The sequence below is a fragment of the Ambystoma mexicanum genome, chromosome 1q (assembly GCF_040938575.1).
Source record: "Ambystoma mexicanum isolate Mex_15411 chromosome 1q, UKY_AmexF1_1, whole genome shotgun sequence".
Taxonomy (NCBI): Eukaryota; Metazoa; Chordata; class Amphibia; order Caudata; family Ambystomatidae; genus Ambystoma; species Ambystoma mexicanum.
In genome coordinates this window covers 660,476,189-660,499,188 of record NC_090922.1, presented here as the reverse complement: position 1 = coordinate 660,499,188, position 23,000 = coordinate 660,476,189, and the positions used below count along the sequence as shown (strand labels likewise).

The following is a 23,000-nucleotide window of genomic DNA, read 5'->3' as shown; positions in this document are numbered from 1 at the left end:
GGCACTAGAAGCCAAGGTGTCTGTATTTGTAGATTGGTGTAACACTCTGAACTGTCCCTTCAAATTCACCTCAACTATTACTAAAAGTGAAATGAATTTCCTAGATCTTTCAATCTAAAAGACTGAAAAGGATTTTGAGTCGTACAATTCCACCAAATGGATTGGAATGCATTACTTGGATACCATTCCTTTCATCCACCCTGCTTGGATGGTAACTAACTTGCCCTATGATCAAATGTTAGGTTTATTTATATACAGGGTGGAACCAATGCTCTTTCAATCTCAAAAGCACTTGCAATAGATCAATCAGATTTGAAAGGAAGCAGCAAGCTTTTTATAATGGGGTGAGTTAGTGACATTCCGACCCTGTTGTGGGGAGTAAATGGATTTATGTATTCATAGGAACGTCACCAAGAGAAGTGACTTCAATGAAAAGGCCCCTGTCCCTCTCAGGGAGACTACTAAAGCATGGCTACCCAGAGAAACTAATATAAAATGTCTTAAGAAAAGGGCACAAAGTAACAATGGGGATAGATATTTGGAAGGCAAAAATTCTGGTGAGAAAGATTAACTTTCTTTGTAAGAAAGTACAGTACTAAATCTCTACACAGGAGTATAATAATAAAAAAAAAAAAACATTGAAACGTTTTAAACAGTGGGAAAAGCCACGTAAATAGACCTATTTCTGCTTTCAAATGTAGCAACTCGATTGGGGACAGAGTTGATAAAAGTGATGTGAGAAAACAAACTTTGAATGGTTTGTGTCCTTCCACATATTTTGATATATTCGTCTCCAGCAAAACATTTTTTGGCATAGGGCGATGTGCATCAATGCAGTCTACTCAATGAACCTTGAGGTCCTCGGTCTTGATGTCAGTCATCACTGGTACATATAGCGCAGGCAGCACCCATTTGCTTTAGTTCTGTTTTTTCTGCGATGGCTAACGCTTTGAAAATTGCAGTACGCTTCGGTTCTGGTTATAATCTGCTTCTCACTGCAAGCAGACCTAGTCGTTTTTTTTTTTTTTTTTAGACCAAAAAGATGGCTCGAGATCTCATCTGCTCATAACTAGACTATTGCAATTCTCCATTTTGTGGCACCTCTTCTAAAAACGTGTTCAAACTTCAATCCAAAATAATGCAGCACTCTAGATTGGAAGGTGGGACCACATTTCTGAAGGCAGGAGATCCACCCAATGGCTCTCGTTCAGATAGGATCAAGGATCAAGATCTTATCCATCACAGACCGCTGCCTCTCCAATAACGGCCCTACTTGCCTGGCAACAAAAATCTCAAGACACTACAACAAGGCCCCAACGCACGGCCTACAAACGTTGCCTCCCAACCCCCCCCAGATTCAACCACAAAAGGGTGGGGGGGGGGCACCTTCCAAGGCCCATGCCCCTGCACTCTGGAATGAGCTCCCTAATCACCTCCGCAAAGAACCATCCTACTGCAGCTTCTGGAAGAAGATGAAAATCCTCCTCTTCAACTAAGACTATTTTACCCCAAGCCCTTGAGTCTGCTCCCCCTCATCGTCTCTTCTTAGTGTACTCGTGCCCTTATTCCCTGGGGCTTTGCACACTTACATAAATGCCTAGATAAATGAACTGCGACTTACTCAAATGATGGCCTCTTCGACACCATTCACCCCAAAGACCGGGTTAAAAAAAATGCCTGGGAGTTGAAGTTGCGGCTTCTACCTCTAAACAAACAGCTTATCCAAAAATTATTCCAGACAGGGATAAGCTTTTCAGTGCTTGGGCAAGGAAAGGGTTTTATGCCTGGAGCATGGCTCTTAAATCTGCAAATGCCACTTGAGTATTAGCTAAATTTACGTTCACCCTCAGGGACTGTAGCTATACATGGCGGCTGAACATATTCCCGAAGGGGAAGTAAGAGATGGCTTACTGAATATTGTAAGAGACAGAAAGAGGGCTGTGTGAGCTTCTTCAATCGGGATTGGACTCTGGTGACCGTATCAGCAGACCCATGGCAGCAAGCACATTAAAATGCAGGCTTTTCGTGGTTGTGGACGTCTGGTTTGCACCCGACCTGTAGGAGAGGTTCCAACGTGCCCTTTGACGGCACCCAGTTGTTTGGCAGCAAGGCTGATGAAAGCCTAGAGAAGCTGCAGACCTCAAAGGTGGCAGCCAAATCCCTTGGTGCCGCTATCAGACAGCCACAACTAGCTCAACCCAACAGATCATCTTGGGGAGGGTTGGGAGTGGGGGTCAGGTAGGTTCTTTTGTTTCTTCTACTTGGTTGGAAGAGCGAGAGGCTTGGCAAGTCAAAGGATCCAAAGAATATTCCCACGTGGTGGACTAGGGTGACGTGCAAAGCACACCCAGGCAAGGGCTACTTTACCCTCAGCCACTGCTTCAGCCGCCTCAAAACCTCTGAGGCCTTGACCCACAAGACTCTTGTGGGAGGCAGACTTTCACAGCATCTGCAAGAATGGCGGGGTATTACTTCATATGCGTGGGCATTTGAAACAGTAGCCCAGGTTTACTGCCTCCACTTTCTAAAAAGGCCTCTGGACCATCCACCAGCGAACCACTCATTCAAAGTTTGAAGTCCGTTCCTTGTGAAGGAAATGTTGAATCTGCTACATAAAGGTGCTATGAACCAGTACCTGTATCGGACAAAGGGTGGTAATCTCCTTATTTCCTAATCCCCAAGAAGGATGGAGAATTGAGTCCCATCTTGGATGCTTGAACACGTTCCTCAGGAAGGACCAGTTCAAGATGGTCGCACCTTTCTCAGATCCTTCAGGCCCTCCAGTTCCCGGATTGAATATAGTCATTAGACGTTCAGGATGCTTACTTTCATTTGCCTATCCATCACCAGCACAGATAGTACCTGAGATACGCCATTGGCGGATCTCACTTTCAGTTTCGAGATCTGCCATTCGGGCTGGCTGACCTCTGCCCGAGGCCTTTCACCAAGTGGATGGCGGTGGCGGCAGCAAGCATCAGGTGAAGGGGTGCGTGGGGAAAGAGCGCTATATAAATAACCAAATGCAATACAATTTCCAACCCACCCCTGGGTTGGGATCTCAATGTTGTGCTCTCCAAGCTCATGGCTCCACCCTTTGAGCCTATGCCCAGGGCGAGCCGAAAACATTTGACTTGCAATACTGCATTTCTAGTAGCCATCACCTCTATAAAGTGAGACCATTATCTACAGGCTTTGTCCGTAAAAGACCCTTTTTTCATAATGCAAAATGACAAGGTTATCCTTTAGTACGCATCATAGGTTCCCACCTAAGTTAATTTCATAGTTCCATGTTAATCCATAGAACTTCCTACCTTCTTTCAAAATCCATCTAACTCAGCAGAAAGAAGTCTCCATACGCTTGATTTATGGAGGGCCGTCTTGTACTATGTGAACAAAACTAAACCTCTATGGAAAACAGACTATGTTTTCATAGCATCTGTAAGAGAAGGCGACCACATATGTTATGTTTGGCATTCATATAGCGCTCTTTTTATCATTGGTATGATCTCAAAGCGCTGGTAGATTAAACGCCTTCGGGGACTGTAGTCCAGGTCAATTGAGAGTAAGGTGTCATTGGGTTCTTGGGTGCACCAATTATGTGGGCAGCCAATGCAATTGCCTGATGCTAGCTGCAGCCTAGCATTAGGTGTGGTGGTAATTGCTATCAGTTGAATGTGTGCAGTTTGGGGGATGGACACCAAGACTGGGTTCTGGCTGCGTTAGGCCTGTGTACGACACTTATGTGCAGATAGGCCGGTTTTCGTGGGGTGTAGCTGCGTTTTATTAGAATGATGAGATGTTTATGGAGTCCTTTTCGTATGTGAGCAGCTAGGCTGAAATTGATCGAAGGGTGTAGCTGCACTCAAATTGTGTTGGTATAGAGTAGAGAGTAAGCATAGTGATATGGAAGGTAAGTGTTTGGATGGAGTGAAGATCTAAGGAGCTCGCTATGCCGCATTTCAAGCGTGCGTGTGTTTTTAGTGACTTAATACGCGTATTAAGTGGCGTCATTGCTCAGGATCTCATTGAGCATTTGTCATCGGGTTGCAAGGTCTAATCAAAGAATGCTGTCTCCAGATGTAGTCCAGTGGATACAGCTCTGCTATTCCCTATCCAAGAAAGTCTTACCTTTCACCCCCAGGGCTCACTCTACCAGAGGTGCAGGAGCTACCTTAGCTTTCATTGCAAACGTCCTTCTAAACGCCATTTGCAAGGCTGCTACATGGAGTTCCATCCATACGTTCACACAGCATTATTGCCTTGACACACACCCGCCGATTTACAGGTGGCACAAGTGGTCCTAAAACATCTTTGCCGCTTTACCATCTCACTTCCCATCTCATTCTCCAGGTACTGTTCGCTCATCTATGCAGAGCATGTGATCTAAGCAGGACTGCAAGCTCCAGAAGGATACATTACTCGCTGTAATCGTATTTCTGGTGCTTGTATCCGCTTACATTCACATGCGCCCACCCTGCCTCCCCTTCTGGGGTATAAGCAAGGATGTTTTCCGAGTTATCACTGTTTCTGCTTTATCACATCTGTACTTGCGCTACACTTCATCCAACCTCGTGTCAGAAACAAACGTAGGAACCTCGACGCGTGAAGGACCATGGGTACAGTACACTTCACGCTAGGTATAGTATTAGTAACACGCCCTGTTGACATCCGTTTTCGAGTTTCGAAAACAAATCTTGTAATACTCAACGACTACCACTAGATGCCGGACTATGCAGAGCATGTGAATCTAAGCAGATACAAGCCCTAGAAATACGATTTCATTGAGTAATGTATCCCATATGGATCTTGATTGCAAATGCCTGTGATTTTCATCTTCTCATATGTTCTTAAAGACCTGATAGCTGCTTTTCTGTACATGTTTCATTTTATTGAGCATTTGTATAGCTCCTATACAGCAAAAAGGTGTTTCTGGACACCACAACACGGGATGGGGGGGCAAGGGTATAGGAGAAAACAGTAACGGTCCTACTAGCTTTGTGACATTCAGATTGTGCAAATGCAGTAACACGAAGTGCAAGGGGAGGAGGCAGGTCAGCGAGCAAGGGTGATGAGATGGGGAAAGGGGAGGGGTGAGAAGTGCAGCAGGGAGGGGGCTCAAGGGACTGAGCAAGTGCTAAAGGGAGTCCAAGATGACAAGTACCCAAGGAATGGGGGGGGAAGAGGGTGAACCAGTGGGTGGACCGGGATGGACCAGGCTTAGTAGGCTAGTTGGGGCGGGGGGGGGGGGGTGGGAAGGGTTCCCGAGGACAAGTGGATATAGGGGAGTAAGGGGCCAGGAACCAGTTGCAGCGACCGGGGGAATTAGCAAGGCAGGGGGAACGGGAAGGAGGAGGAGAAAAGCAAGTCTTGAGAAGCTTCGGAACTTGGCTCAAGTCTGAAGGGCAGGGTGGCCATTCCAGAGGGAGGCTCCTGCAAAAGAAAGATCTACACCCACTCTGCTTGGTGAAATGTCTGATCTGCGAGAGTTTGCGCTAGAGGACCATAGGACTCTAGAAGGAATTGACTCTGGCATCTGTAGACCCAGACCACTCACTCAAAGACTAAGCCTCGACTGATAATCCACCCTGCCTTGATTGGGTTTTGCCTAACCTCTCAGTAGCTTCCCTGTTTTCCACAACTAGGGTGGCCTTCGAAAGATTTTTTTAATTTTTTTTACATTTTTATTATCATGGAGCATCCTTTGTGGTCTGTAATGCTTCAGTTTACATTGAATTGGGTAGTGCAATCACAATTTATACTTTGCCCCAATGGAATGCACCTCCACACATACAACTAATTTGACATCACTCAAGTACAAGACTCAATATGATTTAACTTCGTTTTTTTTATATATATATATATATATATTTTTATAAAGAACCATATAATGCGCCAAAGTACAAAGCTTGCATTGCCAACAGTGCTCTGTAGTGGTGTCTAGTCAAAGGATCGAATATAAAGGGTCGACAGGTCAAAGGATCAAATTTTTTTCCACTTTTTTTGTGTGAAAAAATGGTTTTAGCAAAAAAGTGGGGGTTCGGGGGGAACCCCCAAAAAAATTCAATCCTTTGACCTCTCGACCCTTTGGTGTCGATCCTTTGACCTCTCGACCCTTTTACTGTCGATCCTTTGACCTAGAACCCTCTTTAGTTGTGATTCAGCCCCATATACACAGGCCTTTGTTTTATCATTAAATATTTGAGCATATCTGTTTAAAAGTGTAAAATGCACCTTTTTTATTATCCGTAACCGAATTCTAGCTTCTTCACCCGCCCTCTGTGTAAAATCTTGTCTTTTTGACTTTTCTCGTACAGGTAGTATTGAAGGTTGAGGAGGGTTGCATCAGACTCGATGAATTTCCATCGAAATGTCGGAGAAGTCGGGCCAGACCACGAAAACGAAAGATGGGAAAAAGTATGCAACGCTCAGCCTTTTTAATACATACAAAGGAAAATCATTGGAAACGCAGAAAAGTACAGGTAAACGTTTATCTGTTTTCAGCTTGTGACCGATCATTTTGGGGATCAACTGTAAATGGTCTCCTGCTACCACTCCAGAAGTCGAGCTATTTCTTTTTATTTGGAGGCCCACACAGTAGTTTAAAATGAAAGGCATTGCTTTTGTAACTGGAAACACTCTTAATACTAAATTATGCTCTGTCTGATTTCTTCAGAGGATATAGATACATTTTTTGTATTAGTGTCCCTATCTTAATGATGCAAGACCAAAATAGCTCATCCCATTGTTTAAACACTAATGTTCAACAGAAGCTTCAGACTTGTGTAAGGCAGCACACAAATGTTTTTGCAGTAACTGGTTTTCTTGATGGAGCATGGTACAGAACACGGAAATTCTTGTCATAAGCTCAACCTGTTTTTTAAATCCATTTTCTGCCTATACCTTTTCTTTCCTCTGTATTTTAGATACTGATGAATTTCATGCTTGTATTGTGTGCTTTTATAGGAACAGCTGTAGTAATAGTTTACCTATTGTGCGTTATTTCTGAAATGAAGATTTACAACCTCTTTTGTTTGGCATGCTTGTGATGTTTGCCAGTATAATTGAACTATTAATTATTCCCTACCTTTTGCCTTTTTGTGTACTCATATCTGTATTAATCAAATAAGATGTTGGTGTTTTAATTCCCATAATTACCATCACCTCAAGTTTGTGCATGATTTAGGTGGAGAACATGTAAACATAAATCTTTAATTCTACCCACGCTATATCTTTCCTTATCATATACCGCCCTGCTGGCTCATTTTATGAGGACATTGACCATCTTCTCGGGCTCCGCTCCCCAGCCCCTCCCCTCTAATACTTGTTTTTTTCAATCTCAATCTTTCCACCAACTCCCCCCTCCTCTCCTCTCCTGTCCATCCTTGATTCCTACCTCCTTACCCCTCTCCCTTCCCCTCCTACTCACCAATCTGGTTCTACCATTGACCTCATCTTTGCCTCTTCCTTCTGCCTCTGCCATTTCTTCTCTACCTAACTGTCTTTCTGACCACTCCTGACTCTCCTTCTCCCTCACCCCCACCCCCAACTCCCCTCCTTCCACCCCCTTCTTCCATCGTGACCTATGTAACTTCAACCCTTCTCTCTTCCTTACTTCCTGCCCTTCCCCCGCCCCTCGCACTTCTCTCTTTCAGCTACTGAAGCGTCCTCCACCCTAACTTCTTCCCTCACCTCTTCTCTAGATCTTATATACCCTCTCTCCTCGTTTCACCCTTCCTGCCGTACTGCACAACCTTGGCTTTCTCCTCATCTTTCCTCCATGTGCCGCCTTCTTAGGCGCCTCGAACGTTCCTGGCTCAAACACCCCACTCCCTCCAACCAATCTGCATACTTCGACTATCACTTCCTCTATGACTCCTGTCTCAACTCTGCTAAGCGCACTTACTACTTCGACCTTCTTCACTCTCATTCCTCACATCCACTCCGCATCTTTCAAACCTTATCTCGACTTTTCTCCCCCACCCCTGATCATTCCATTGCCTCTCCTCTCTGCCTCTGACCTTGCCTCCTTCTTTTCCTTCTAAGTCCTCAACCTCCGACAATCTATTCTCTTCCCCTTCTTATTCTCCCCCTCCCCTCCATGTCCTCATTTACCCCATCACTCAATCTGAAGTTGCCCTCCTCCTTTCCAAAACTCATCCCACTGCTTCTCCTGCGAACCCCATTCCTACCTCCCTTATCCCTAAAATGTACCCTCTCTTAATACCTTATCTCGCATGCTTCTTCAACACCTGTCTCTCTACATCCACCTTCCCTGCTCCTTTTAAGCACTCTACCATCATCCCCATTCTCAAAAAACCCTCTGCTAACGCCCATCTTGCATCCAATTATCGCCCTATCTCCCTTCTTCCCTTCCTCTTCCAACCTCTAGAACGTATTGTCTATTCTCAACTCTCTACCTTAAATTCCACCCAATCTGGATTCCGCACTCTTTACTCCACGGAAACGGCTCACCTCCGTTCTCAGCTCTCTCCTATCTACTCGCTTCTCTAAGCATTATTCTATTCTCATCCTACTTGATCTCTCAGCTGCCTTCTATACTGTTGACCACCCTCTTCTCCTTAACTCTCTCCTAATTTGGCCTTAAAGACTACATCCTTGTCTGGTTCTCCTCCTATCTCTCATCGCACATTTTCAGTCTCATGGGGTGGCCACTCCTCACCTATCCTTCCTCTCATTCACGGTGTTCCCCAACGTTCTGTCCTTGGCCCTTTTCTCTTCTCACTCTATACTTCCTTCCTAGCTCCCATTATCCCCTCCTTTGGTGTATCACACCATTTCTATGCCGCTGATACCCAGCCCTTTCCTTCTCCTCCTTCACACCTGACATCCACCTTAAGGTCTCTTCTCCGCCATTAAATCTTGGATGTCCTCTCACTTCCTTTCAACTCAGATAAAACTGAGCTCCTCTTCTTCCCTGCCAACACTCTTCCTCCTCCCTCTCCTCCTCCCTTAACTCCCTTCCTTCCCTTCCTCCCAACTCCCCTTCTCCCCTCATGCCTGCAACCTTGGTCTCCACATCGACCCCCACCTCTTTCTCACCACATTTCTCTTACTGCCAGATCTTGCCGCTTTCACCTCTACAATATCTGTAAAATTCATCCTCTCCCAACCTTCCATGCTACTAAACTCGGTTCATAGTCAAAACCTCAAATCAAAATGTCAAACTATCGAGGAAAAAAGGTCAAATATTTTTATAATGTTTTTTATTCGAAATGGGGAGGTTCCCTCAAACCCCCCCTTTTTTGATTTTACCTTTTTTTTAACGTACGAGAGCCAAAAAATAACTATAAATAAAAAAATAGATTATTCGACTTTTTTTTTTCTTCGACATTGTCATCCGACATTTTTTTTTTCTCAATATTTTGACTGCAAACCACTAATCTCCTCCCTCATCTTCTCCAGACACTTTTACTGCTCCACTCTCTTCTTTGGACTCCTCCCCCCCCCCCCCCCCCCCCTCACACCTTTCACCCCTCAAACCGATATACCACTCCAATATCCGCTCCCTCTGCCTTCTCTCACCTCACGACTCCATCTCCTCTTCCCTTGACTCACCAGGATGGCTCCCTTTTCACTCCCAGCTTAATTTAACTTCCTCTGTCTAGTCTTCAAAGCCCTCTATTGTTTTGCACCTCCCTATCTATCCTCCCTTTTCACTTTCTGCACCCCTTCTCGTTCTCTCCGTTCTGCAGATCTCTTCCTTCTTTCTCCTCCTCCCTGCGCCCCTTCCCGCTTCTGCTCCTTCCAACTTCTTGCTCCTTTCCATTGGAACCGCCTTACCCCCAATCCGCTCTACTCACACCTACCCCTCATTTCGCACCTCTAAAATCCTACCTTTTCCATTCACCCCCCTAGCATCTTTCAGCTTCCTTTCTCCATTGGATCCACCTCCTTCCCCTTCTAACCCTCCTTTCGCTCCATATGCACTTAACCTCACCAATAATGTAAATGGTTCCCTGTACTGTTTTCTGGTTTGATTCAATGTTATGTATTGCTTGTTGTAATTGCTTGTTCCTCCTCTAAAGCGCTTTGGCTTAAGGTGCTATATAAATCTAAATAAATCTAAATAAATACAAATATGAACCTCCGTCACCTTCTCTTTTCAGTTGCTGCACGCCATGGGTTGCAGTCCCTGGGAAAAGTGGCTGTGTCGCGGCGTATGCCTCCTCCCGCCAATTTACCCAGCATTAAGAAGGAGCACAAGGGTAATGATCCCAATGTGAGCATCGTTCCAAAGGATGGCTCGGGATGGGCATCTAAGCAGGACCAACCGGAGGAAGAGACGTGAGTGTTAAAAGCATTGATGGGTCAAAATTCTGTGGTAAAACCTGGAGAAGACTGTTATGCTTTACTTTTTTTTTATAACTTGCTTACTACCAGAGACCAGTCTCTAAGCATAGAACCAGATTTGAAACTTGTTGCTCTGCTTTGTCTCCCTTCCAAGACAAATATGTTTCCTCTGAGCTATCCTCCTGACCCCTTAATTTATCACAGAAGCACAATTAAAACCTGCCGGATTTCCCAGCAATATCTTGTCTTTCTTTTTTATTTTAAACTTTGTAACTGGGTTATAGTGGTTTGCTAATCAAATGGCTTTGCTCCTCATGATCCTGGTTCCTGTCTACCAATTCGTCTTAGGCTGTGTTCGGACTTTTGTAGTATCAAAATTCAGTAATTTCATTACTAGGCCTGTGTAGGATTTTGATGTAACTTGACAGTGCATTTTAACTGTTAACCTTTCCTTTTTTTGAGAGTTTGCTCTTTGCTGTCTCAGGACTGCCCAAATCCTCAATAAGGGAGTGCAGTACATGGGAAAATGTTAAATGGCTGTCTTCCGCTTCAGTTTGATGGCTTGGTCGGAAATGTGCTGGCTTCTGTTTACTAAGTGCCATCTGAGCTCTGGTTTTCACCAGAGGTGTAAAACCGTGTATAAGTTCAGGTGGCCCTGCTGGTGGTGGCAGGAAGGCCTGTGTGCTTGAAAGCACCAGAAGTGGCTGCACCCTCCAAACAGCATGTTCACCAGCAGGCTCTGATACAGCGGGAAGTACACACTACTAGAGGCTGCGTCTGCACATGGCAAAGTCAAGGCCTCATCCCCTTGGAATGTAACTCGCTTGCTAAAAGAGCTTGAAACGTGATGCAAAGGACAGAAGATGCAGGTAACGAGGGTGGCTGTCAAAATAACTTGAGACCAGGTACCCCATACATATGAGACTATCAATATCTGCAGCATTAGCTACAATCTGTGCACCTGTATCTGAACTGTTCGCCCGCCACCTATATGATTACCTCCCTGGGTCATCCTAATTGATTCAGTTGTCCCGAGTGGCAGATTATATGGCCACCAGCTTTCAGGACACCCTGGCTAGTTTGGCCCAAGCTTAAGGTGACACCCTCTCATGTTGCTGGATAGTAAATTAGCAGCTACACTTAAATATATGAAGATCCTGAAATTAATCGCTAAAGCTCATAAGGAACCATAAAAGTTTGGAACATTCCTGAAAGTCACGCAGGACAAATCATTGGATCCGTGGTCCATTAAATAAAATTATGGACCTCCTGATAGAGTTGCGCCCTCTTGCTGATATTCTTTGGAGAACGAACTAGTTGATAGTTTTGCTCTGACTTGTAGCAGACATTCCCGATCTACCCAGCCCTTAGAAAATTCCTGTAATTTTGTTGTTCCAGCAAGGTATGGAAATCCACCCATCTGCCATTCAGACTGTCCTCTGTTCTGGTGCTTCAGAAGGCTATTGAGTCCGCTAGTCGTATTTCTGAGCCCCCAGGGAGTGTGGGTAATGTACCTAGATGGCTTTCTTTTTCTTTCTTTTTCCACAATGCAAATGTAATGGCAATCTCCTTATTGCAAAACATAGGGTGTATCTTAAACGGGGAAATTCAAGTTTCTCCATTTCACAACCAAGAAATTCAGCATTTTCAAGTAGTCACGGTAGCAACCATCCACCTCCCACTACATGGTTGGAGACCTGGAGGTTTGCTGTTTGCATATTTTCGCTCGGGCAACAGCTTAGGCCTCCATGCGTCATCCATTCAGCCCATCTCGGTCCACATTACTAAAAGGCCTTGAAGAGACTAAAGATCAGTCATCTGCATTCAGACCCCTTCTACTCTCTGATGGTTTGCGGCTTTGGCTGCCAACCTCGTCTGACTCGTAGGAAACCTCTACAGTGAAGAGTTACGATGTTGCTGGGTGCGTCTGGGAATCACTGGTGCATCAAAATGGATAGTGATTCTCATTTCATTCCCTGTGGTGGAAATGCTGAATTTGTCCAGAAACGATTAATTAAACCTTCTAATCTCTGGGCATCTACAGGTCTGCTTTCTTTGCCAGACTTTACTACGTGGCAGTAAACCAGCCAGTGAGTGGCTTTTAGTGTATTGACATCTAAAAGGAGTGAAGTTCTTCGGGTCCCCAGCGTCTGTACACTTTTTCCTTTAAGGTGTCCATTAAGTGCTGTCTTTCGAGACTCGGGACAACCACTCACTCCTTGGGCTGAAGGAGTAGTCTTGTAAGCGGACTATGGTTCTCTGCCTGATTTCATGTAAATGTTTTTCAGATGGGCATTCTCCGGTTGTGTCTCAGAAACAGTACTCTGCAGAGGTGGCATTTTTTTTTTTTCGGCTTACCATGGCAGGACTTCAGTTGCTTATCAGGCTTTCGTGTGTCCACACGTCTTTGTGCAGCCCTTTGTAACAAACCGTGCAAACAACCTATAGCCACTCCTAGGCTTCCTGGCTGCTTGCAGCTTTGGTTGTGCATTAGACCTTTTCAAAAGCCGGTCTTCTCCTGCATTAAATGGAATATTCAAATGAGTTATGGGACAGGCCAGCTGTCAGGCAAGATTATGTGCAGTATTCTTTGGAAGACTACAGCAACCTAGACCTCCTGGCAATAGGAATCCAACCTTTGGTATGCGTCTGTACTACACAGGTTGGTAGTGTGGCTGAGCAGCCAGGCTTATCTCGAGAGGGGTCAATGTGAGCAGTAGGGTTTTTACATAGATTCAGTGACAGTTATTCAGATTAATACTTACACTCAAGGTTTCTTGATTAAAAGTTTATTCATATAACAGTTACATAAGCCTTCTTCAGAAGGGAGCAAAACATGCAACAATTATACTTCAAAACACACTTTCTCTAAATCGGATAAAACCCATTGGGGATGGCACACATGCATTTCCTTCAACCTTGGGTGACTTAAATAGCTAGGACACTGTGGACATTGATTTATCACATTTGGATAAATATGAGTTTGGGGTGCAAAAGATAGAATAGAGGAATACAACAATGGATAACAAATAATTCATAAACGGGTAAGTACTTTTTAAACCTTCCAATGCAAAGTAAATCAACCCTTTACTGGTGGAAAGGCAAAAGCACAACATCAGAGGTCTCAGGGAGCCAGGAGGCTTGGGTCTGACTTAAAAGCGATGCACTCGATCTGGTGTTCCTCCCCCTGGCACTTCGGGTTCCAGCAGCAACGGAAGTACAGCCAGCTCCGAAAGGATGTCCAATCGAGTTCACTTTGGGGTTGTTTGGTCCCACCAACCCAAGGGGATAAGTCGTCCTTGACAAAATGGACAACCACGGGTGCCTTACTGCACCTGCGAACACAGCCTGCGGTAAACACACAATGGTAGCAAAAAGTAAACCACTGCCACCAGCCATTAACTGTAGAAAGGGTAACATAAAAATGTTACCTGAGAAACTAGACAATGGGTATACTAAGTAACCCCTCCAGCACCCCATGGTAACATAAAAATGTAAGGAAAGTCAATTTCACTTCACTGCTCTTGGAAACAGTAGTTTCAACAAGAGAAGGTATTTAAACCTTTGGGAAATCCAAGAGACTTCCCTGTGCCACTGCACTGAAGGTGCTGTGATGCAATGTAAAAGATGAGACCTCTGGAGTTTGTCAGACTCCAAAGTTAAAAGAAACAGAGTCCAAATCACAGAAAAATACATGAGTGAGTGGGGAAAAGGTCTCATTTTCTCCAGGTTAGAAATTAAAAGTCCTAAAGTCCAGAAAAAAGAGCTGGGGGTCTCTAAGGGAGAAGGGGAAATTAGCACATTTCTGAAAATTCTCCCTAACACCAGCATTGAAGTTGCATCTTAGTTGCTCACTGTTCTAGAGGGGCCACAGCATATAACGTGTTCATATTGTTAGGGCCTATTAGGAGGACATTTTGTAGCCTGCTGATTGATCATGGGACTGTGCTTTTAAACTGCATGAGGTGGCAGCTGTTGATAGTGAAGATTTGTAGATGCATAATACTAGTCTTGCATGATCTATAGATTCCCCATGCTACTTAGTATGAGGGTTCTCATTTTCTGACAGAGTTGAGTATTCCTACCCAATTTTGTCAGCCATGCGTCGAGTATTGCTCACTTTACACTTTCATGAAGCCTTATAATGCACATGCCTGTACCTGCTTGTTATTTGCATCTGTGTGGTTGTTTTCACCTCAATGTGAGACGCCAAAGCCTTGAAGCGTAGGGCACGATTTCTGTATTCTGGTTATGCTTGCAAGTTGGACTGTTGTCTGCTTTCGCTGGTGACTGTTTGGAGTCTCTGCTTGTTTATGAAAGTCCGCTGTTGGGATGGAGTAGGGGATCGACTTTGTGCTGGCCCGTTGCAGTGATAGAGGGAGAGTTGGAGACAGGATGTGGGGGTCTTATGATGACAAGCCATGGGATTAGACTATGGTGGTTGCTAGCTAAAACTACTGCAGGGACCAAATGTTGCTGGGATACGTAGTTTGTTTGAATTGTGCCTTGCTGATAAAAGTTACTAAATAATGTGAAGCACAATAATCTCCTGTGTCTTTGGTCTTCAAGTCTACTATAAAGTGTGCGGCATCTATATTCCTGTTGATTCCAAGGCGAGGAAGTCGTCCGGTTGTGATCTTCCCCCGTCGCACAGAAGAGGAGCTGGAGCTGTCGGTCTGCTCTGGGGGTCGCTGGAGGTGTCCGCAGGCGTCCGGCTTCTTCGGCATGGATCTTCCAGTGGTAGACTCTTGCTTCAACATAAAGACCCTCTCCTTTTTAGGCAGGGACCAAGCCAACCAGCATACATGCTACATTAAACCCTTGGGTGGCGGCTGTCGCAAAGGGACAACCAGGCATTCAGAACTGTATCCAAGCAGACAGTATAGGACAAAGACCTGAAGAGTTTTGGTGACCCCCCCCCCCCCCCCCACCCCCCCAGTTTCCTGTCCTCCCAGATACTTGCTCCGTCAGACAAAGGTGTGGCTAGCACCTTGAAGCGTCTCTTGTGCTAGATGGAATTAGCAATAAAGATATGACCAAATAACCAGACTCTAGGAATATGGCAAAGTACTACTTTATTCTCAGTTTAATAATCAGGGTCACCTGGCAAACACTATACAGATGCTTGCATATTCGCACACAAACTTGATTACACAGGGGTCTTATACCCCAACATGTATCATCTATGACCTCATCCTACGTGGCAAACCATAAAACAGATTAGCAAGAGGGATTGATTAGTGGAACAAATCCACTTGTTCAAGATGGCGCCTTAAGCCCCTTTCTTTAAAACGGTCCCGGTCTTCTTTTTTCACAATTTCTTTTTGGAAAGGTCCTTCTAGAGTTTCTCTGCCCACCAAACCAGGTTTGGTCCCTTTGTACGTCTTTGGCAGGCTTCAGGACTGAAGAGCGCCTCTGGCGCCCGAGTGTCTGGGGTGGGCAGGAAGTGAGGGAGGTGCCAACTCCCTGTGCTTATAGTCCTAGGAGACCCAAATGCACTCTGGCGTGATTGGCTGGCTGACTGTCCGGCGAGGACAGCCACCCTGCTGGGTGAGTGACAGCTATGCTGGAATAAAAGGGAGAATACTGTTTAAAAGGTGAGTCTCTTGAACTGGTAAGCAGTCGACCACTGGAACGAAAGAACCGAAGACGAGCTGGAAGAGGACGGCTGCTGCAACTCCTGGACCGTTGGTTTGCCCGATGAAGCCCTGCTGCAGGTCCGAATTGCCAAGTTCATCTCGACAGATAAGCCCCTTCAAGGAAGACTTCTTCCTTTGAGTTGGTGGAACCCATCAACTCATAAGCCACCTGGATACCATTCTCAGAGCTGGTTAGGATTAACCAGGGGGAAGGACACCAGCTTGTGTGCTTGACGACAGCTACTCGAACCGAAGATCTTCCATTTTGCCAGCTTGTTTGACCAGTCCTTGTGCAGTGCAGGAGTCCCCCGACGTCCTCCCTCTTGTCCCCACGACTGAGGCTCAGGAACAGTGAGATCTGCAGGAACTTCCAGGAACCAACATCTTCAGCTGCATCTTTTCTTCATATTAAGGTACTGTGCCAACCGGATTGAGAGAACTTGCCTCTCGCAGTGAAAGTTCGTGAAACGTTCCCAACTTGGAGGCCTAATCAGCTTGTGACCCAACATATTCTTTTTCGTACAAACTACTTCTGAGATCTTTGGCTAAGACTTTACCGTTAACTACAAGAACTGCTCTTTCCTATCCAAGACACTAGTCCATTGACTTTGGACTAGGCTTATTGAACTGAATAGAGTCCCCTATTGAACTGGAACTATTTGCACTGCCTAAGAAAGAATTTGTGATCTATTCTATTAACTTGTGCCTTTTTAGTCCCATTTAAAGTAACTGAAATGCTATTTTGCTTCTATTCAGGGAGCCTAATTTACTCAAAACATACAGGTTTGGAATTGAAGTGTGTTTGTGTATAACATTAAGTTGACTCCTTCTAGTGAATGTTTTCTAAATGACTGTGTAATAAATTAATAAGTGCTTTACCAAGAAAATTGAGTGTACGTGTCTACTTGAACCACTGTGATTGTAAGACCTCTGTGTAACATGTGGGATATATTGACCCACTCAGCAGCTTTTCCCCACATCACCAAGCTGCATTTGCGCATAAACGGCAACCTGGCTGTGCTGGCTCCTGTGTGCACCAGGACCTCAACTACATTTTGGCAGCAACAAAAAGAGTTCTACACTGTCCTGCCAAGCACAATTCGGGCAGGATGGAACAAGAGGACACACTGAAGGAGCATGCCAGTGTGTTCTGAAACTTAAATGGAAAGGTGTGAAAAGGCAGCACTGCTTTGCTGAAAACCCAAAATTCCCCTTCAAATTGAAGCTTTTCACCCTTTAAAAATGCTGCTTTGACACGAATTCCATCTGTTCATTCTGAAACCACTGTGATGAAAAAGGCCCGGTCATGCACAGGATATTTCACTGTGCTTCACCAAAACCAGGCATAATTCCAGAGTGACCTGCCCAGTCAAACCAACTCTCAGAGAAATCAATAAGCAACTTCACTTTCACCGGCACAGGAACACACGTTTATTTCTTTCCAAAAGTATCCAGGCTCAGCAGTTCAAAGAGACTTTAACTCTCTGAGCCAGGTCAGTGTCAATATATCTATGCTTCAGATAAAACTCCTGCATTCAAGGAAATGACTATAGCTGCAAAGAAAGTGTGGGAATCGGAGGGAGCTGCCAAACCGAAATTAAAGAAATGCTTGCAGTTTTCAACACGTGTTAAAATGGGCTTTGCTGACTGAAGAAAAAATGGCCTGTTTAAAAATAAATTGTTGAATGAAAGCCTACTTACTTAACAATATAAAGGGGCTTTGTTGCTGGTGAAAATACAGACATGGGCTATTTTCTTTCACGGGTTTGTTTTAAACCCAAAATAAGAAAATGGAATTCAAAACATATGGGCTGAATTTGCAAGCTCTTAAAGACCAGTTATTCCAGTTGTCAGCCCTGAAACCTCCCCCTGAGGAAGCTAGCCACACCATAACCTGTCTAACAACCCACTGATAATTACAAGGTGGGAAAGGATCTAGTCTACAGAAACCCACTGACAATGGGACTCCAAGTGCAAGGAAGTTGAAAGTGTGAAGGGGCAATACAACCTACAATCAGGATGAGAAACCCCCACCTTGCCTTGAAGGAAATGACATTTGGTTGCAGTTGGAGGAAGAAAACAGCAAAACTTTGTAAAAATGTAGTATTTTTGGGCTTTGTTTTAAGACTTGGTAGAATTCACTGACACCTTGTGAACAGAAATGGCAAAATATGGCGGATTCCCCGAGAAGTATCCATGTTGCAAATGTGAATGTTTGTCCATACATCCCTGATGATCATGCACATCCATTTATAAAGTTATAGGCTTTTGAGTAATCTCTATCCCAGTGAAAAGTGCGAAAAACTTGTAGAAGGGCGAAACAAGGTCTCACGGACTGGAGGATTGGACTTCAATGTGCTGCACAAAATATGTAATCTGTGTGTATAATTTGCTAAGAGATTGCAATTGTATAAATGTATGTTTGTGGCAAATTCGGATTTTGGCTAAAATAACCGTGGGAGGTTTTTGGACATTGTAAAACTCACAGCATAAATCTGACATTTTTCTGAAAGCCAACTAACCGAGGCGGAGACTGTCAACCCTTGTCCAATCTTGTTGTTGGAGGCGGGTGTAGTTCAGCCTGCCCCAGTCATATACTGTGATGTCATTGGGCATTATAAATAAGAGTCCATGACAAGACTCCAGAGACACACCCACACACACACTTCTGCTGATTTTCTTGTGCCGGCGCCCTTTTCCAGTTCCATCCATCCATCCAGATCCCAACTACAAGGCCAAAACATTGCTGACCCTGCTCCAGGGCCCACTGCAAAACACAAGCATTGCTGATCCTGTACCAGCAAGGCCTAATTTCTGAAAACCACTAAAATTCCCAAATAACCAAAGGGGAAAGCTGTGGTGTTTTTGGGAAGCATCCTGATCCCACTAACTGCATGCTTTCTGCAAACCTGCCATTCAGCTGAACTGTAGTATTTAGTGACCAGAATTGCCAGTCCAGAAGTGCTACCCTGTGACCAGAACTGCCAAGCTGTTTGCCAGACAGCCTGCCGTGTAATGACAAGAACCGTTGACTGTCCAAAATCCAAAAACTAAAAAGTGGACTGCGAATTGCCACCCCATCTAAACCCATAGCTTATCTTGTTTTTGTCCTCCTCCCACTCTCGAAGTCCTCCTGTCCTTATCCTGATACCTTTTTCAAACTGTCAGAATCATTCATGCAAACCTGCCATTGATTTCTAGTGTTAGCGCCACGTTTCCATTCATTTCTATCTTGCATAGATTTGAAGTCATTAGCAATATTGTGTTCAAATTAATTAATTTTCCCTTAAGAAAAGGGGTACACTGCGTTTAAGGGTTACAACTGCAGCGTAACTTTTGATTCTGGGAAAGTATTTTAAAGCACATTTGTTACCCTGGCTCCTGCTCTGGAAGACTTCTGCAATCACTCAATCGCCCCCCCCCCCTCTCCCCCGAAGCACTCCCTCATGCACCCTCTTCTTAAAGCCTCTGCCGACCTGGCCTGCCTGGCTAACTATCGCCCAATCTCCATTAATCCTTTCCAGTGCCAACTCCTGGAAAAGCTGGCCATCTCCCAGCTTAATCCTCACACTGAATCTGTTGGTTGTCTACATGACCATTAGTCTGGCTTCAGAGCAGCTAGAAGCATGGAAACTGCTCTCCTGAACATCCGTGAACACCTGCTCTCCAACCTCAATACCAACACCCAATGTGTCCTCATCTTACTTGATTTCTCATCTGCCTTTGACACGATCAATCATGCGCCCCATCTCAACTGTCTGTGATAACCTGGGTATCACCGATCATGCTCTGGCTTGGCAGACTTCTTTCCTCTCCCATCGACCCTCCCAGGTCCAACTTTGGTCCTTCCTCTCCTCTATCTCTACCGGTGGTGTTCCCCAGGGGGGGTCTAACCTCTCTCCCTGGCTGTTCATCCAATACCTGGCACTTCTTGCCCACCGCATTGCTGCTCTCTGCCCCAACTTTCAGTGCTATGCAGATGACAGCTCATTTTCTGGCGCCCTTCAGCCACCTCTTCTCCTGTCTGTCTGCTATCCAGGAGTGGTGTGCTGCCAATGATCTCTGCCTTAATGCCAGTAAGACTGAGATTCTTCTCGTCGGCACACCAGCTCCCTCTTTTCCTGTCACACTGGCCAGCCTCTCTTGGCTCTCTTCCTGCTCCCACTTGTGGGGCTAAAAACCCTTGTTATCTTCGACTCCACACTCTCCTTACATCTGACGTCTCTAAGAAGTCACACTACCAGCTGCACCTCCTCAGAGGTATTCTTTATCCCCCCCCCTCCCCCCGAAGCTCACTGTCTCTAGAGTTCTCGATCTCTCTAGGCTCGACTACTGCAACAGCCTCTTTCTAAATCTGCCTGCCTCTACTCTCTCCCCCCCTCGCCCCCCCCCTCTGCAACTCATCCAAAACAGGACTACGTGACTTGTCCTTGGCCTCAAGTGCAGGGATCTCATCTCTCCAGGACTGCAATCTCTGCATTGGCTCTAAGTGGCTGCAAGGATTAAGTTAAAAAACGAACAACATTGTCCACAAGGCCGCCTGGGGCCCTCAATACCTTCAACCCTCTTCCTAAATATCTTCTTTCTCAAGCTCTTCGCTCATCCGCCTCCAACTTACTCAGGGTCTGTCACTTCTCCAAGCAACGACTTGGTGGCAGAGCTTTCTTTGGCTGGGGCCTCCCTCTGGAACAGCCTCCCCGTCTCTCGGAAACTTGAGGAGAACATCTCCGGTTCCAAAAGCACCTCAAGACCGTCCTCTTTGCTTCTGCTTTCTCTCCTCCTCCCCTGCTGAATTCCTGGCGGACACTAACTGCGCTGGTCGCCTGGCTACCCTGTGTTCTCGGGTCCAGGTCCCCTCCTGCCAGTTGCACACCTGCACTGCCCCCCCTGGCAACCCTTGCACTCGGGGGGGGGGGGGGGGGGGGGGGGCCTGGTTGAAACAGCTGGTCCTTCAGGCTGAAATTAGACAAACACTGCACAATGAACCAGTGGAAGAGAGGGATGATCTCTATCAATATGGATTGTCTTTTTACAAATACCGACCAATACTACTTTTCAATATCAAATTCCATTTAATTAGCAAACATACATGAAAATATATTGAATTCCAGTGCCCTGTAATAATTCCAGGACTGGTTAAAACACCACAGTTCACCTTTCCAGTCTTTCTACCATTCATTCACACTCATACTACATCACACTCATACTATATATGTCCACTGTCTCTCTAACCCTTTCGGTTAGATGCTGCTATTTCAATGTTACAATTCCTTTGCGTTTTCAGATCTGTTGATCAGTAAACCAATCTGTGTAGTTCTAATCATACAGAATTAAAACGTCTACACGTGTTTCCGTTGTCTCTGAACCTCTGTTTTGGTCCCCCAGTGCAGCAACCACCTTCAGGACGGGAGAGACCGCAACCTCTGTCATGTCTCGTTTGGTAGGGTGAGCCACGGTACCTCCACTCTATACCTGGCGGGGGTGGTTCAGATACGTGGATTTATTCCAGCGCAGGTCCTATATACCCCAAAGTGGTCTAACATCAACACCTGGAATGGTTCATGGTTCATTTGGAACATCTTCTATTGTAAGTCAACGGGTAGATCTCCTGTTGAGTATTCTCTTTGGTTATCGTCGATCTTCACCATCGTGTGATTTCGGTGTTTGTCTGTTCATCTCCTGGTCATTGATGTTCCTCAGTTTAACAATATTTAGACTTCAGTACATATGTTCCCTATCTTTGCTGGGTCTGGCCGGATACCCTCGAATGGTGTCCTCCCCGCTGATCCTCTAATCCTTATTTCATGCGCCAGCGAGTTCGTAAAAAAACCTACAGACGACCCCCCCCCTCCCCACACCCCTTCCCCCCTACCAGCACTTGCCACCAGCTGGCTGCACTTCGGATTTATTGTTTTTATTTATTTTACTGTTTATCCTGTGTACTGCGCTGCCCCCTCCCTTTTCTCCTTCCGTCTCCTCCCCCACACTTGCACAATCTGTGTCACCTGGCCTACTAAGATCGTTCGGTCTTCCCTCTTTCCCCCTCCCTTGCCTCGTTGCGCCTTGAAACACTTTTGTATAGGTGCGTTATAAATGCCATATCCTATCGATATTGCCATTTTTAAGGAATGCCGATTTAAAAAAAATACTGTTAAATAATTATTTAGAACATACACCTTGAGTGTAAGTGTTAATTGGCTATTTTGTATTCGTGGATTACATTGCTACAGCTCACATTTACCCCTCTTGAGAGGAGTCTGGCTGCTCGGTCACTACCAACTTGTGTAGTACAGGCCAGAATGTGGGTTCGCTAACACCAAGATGACAAGTATTGTATAGTCTCCCACAGGGTTACTACACTGATTCTTGCCAGTTTCTAAGTGGTCTTCTCAGCAGAGTAGAATGCTAATTCTCTCTTACTTAATATATGCACATTACATTGAGGGTTTTTCAAAACTTGATGTCCCAGAATGTATTTAAGCAAGTTAATTAACATGTAAATGAACAATGCTAGAGATCTGATACCTTTTAACAGATGCCATGATCTTTTGGACCTACTGAAGTATAGAAGAAGCAGCTACAGGTAGCTTGCAGGTGCATACAAATGGTGGGAATTGTGGTTTTATTTTATTTGTGTACTTGTATCCTGCCGAAAGCGCACAGGCATTGTGGCGCATGGGACAAGAACAAAACATCAAACGAGGACAATCATTGATACAGCTTGTATCAAGCGGTTTAGAGTGACAATAGCAAGCCTCCCCATCTAAACAGATGTGTTTTTCAGAGATTTCCTGAAAGAAAGCAGGTTTGTCTCCAACCAAAGGGAGCGAGGTAGCTTTTTCCAGTACTGTGTAGCCTGTACTGCAAAGGTTTTATCCTTACCGGTGGCCGGGTAAAATCGCGGTATGTTTAATAAGCCCTGATCTTAAAGACCTGGAGGGAATGTATCTCGAACTGTTTCTCTAGGTACTTCGGAGCTGTGCCATAGATACATATGCGAACTATAATCAGAGATTTGAAGATAATTCTATCCTGAGCCAATGCAGTGAT

At 45.1% G+C, this 23,000-nt stretch overlaps 1 protein-coding gene across 7 annotated transcripts in view; it reads left to right on the top strand.

Moving 5' to 3' along the window:
- The window catches only part of PRRC2C (proline rich coiled-coil 2C), a 1,565,218-nt gene that overhangs the window by 73,326 nt on the left and 1,468,892 nt on the right, over positions 1–23,000 (top strand). For all 7 annotated transcript variants that reach the window (XM_069641251.1, XM_069641250.1, XM_069641252.1 and 4 more), the window contains exons 2-3: positions 6,315–6,479; positions 10,128–10,305. In XM_069641251.1, coding sequence (XP_069497352.1) covers positions 6,368–6,479; positions 10,128–10,305 — 290 coding nt within the window. In that variant the 5' untranslated portion in view covers positions 6,315–6,367. The remainder of the gene's footprint in view (positions 1–6,314; positions 6,480–10,127; positions 10,306–23,000) is intronic.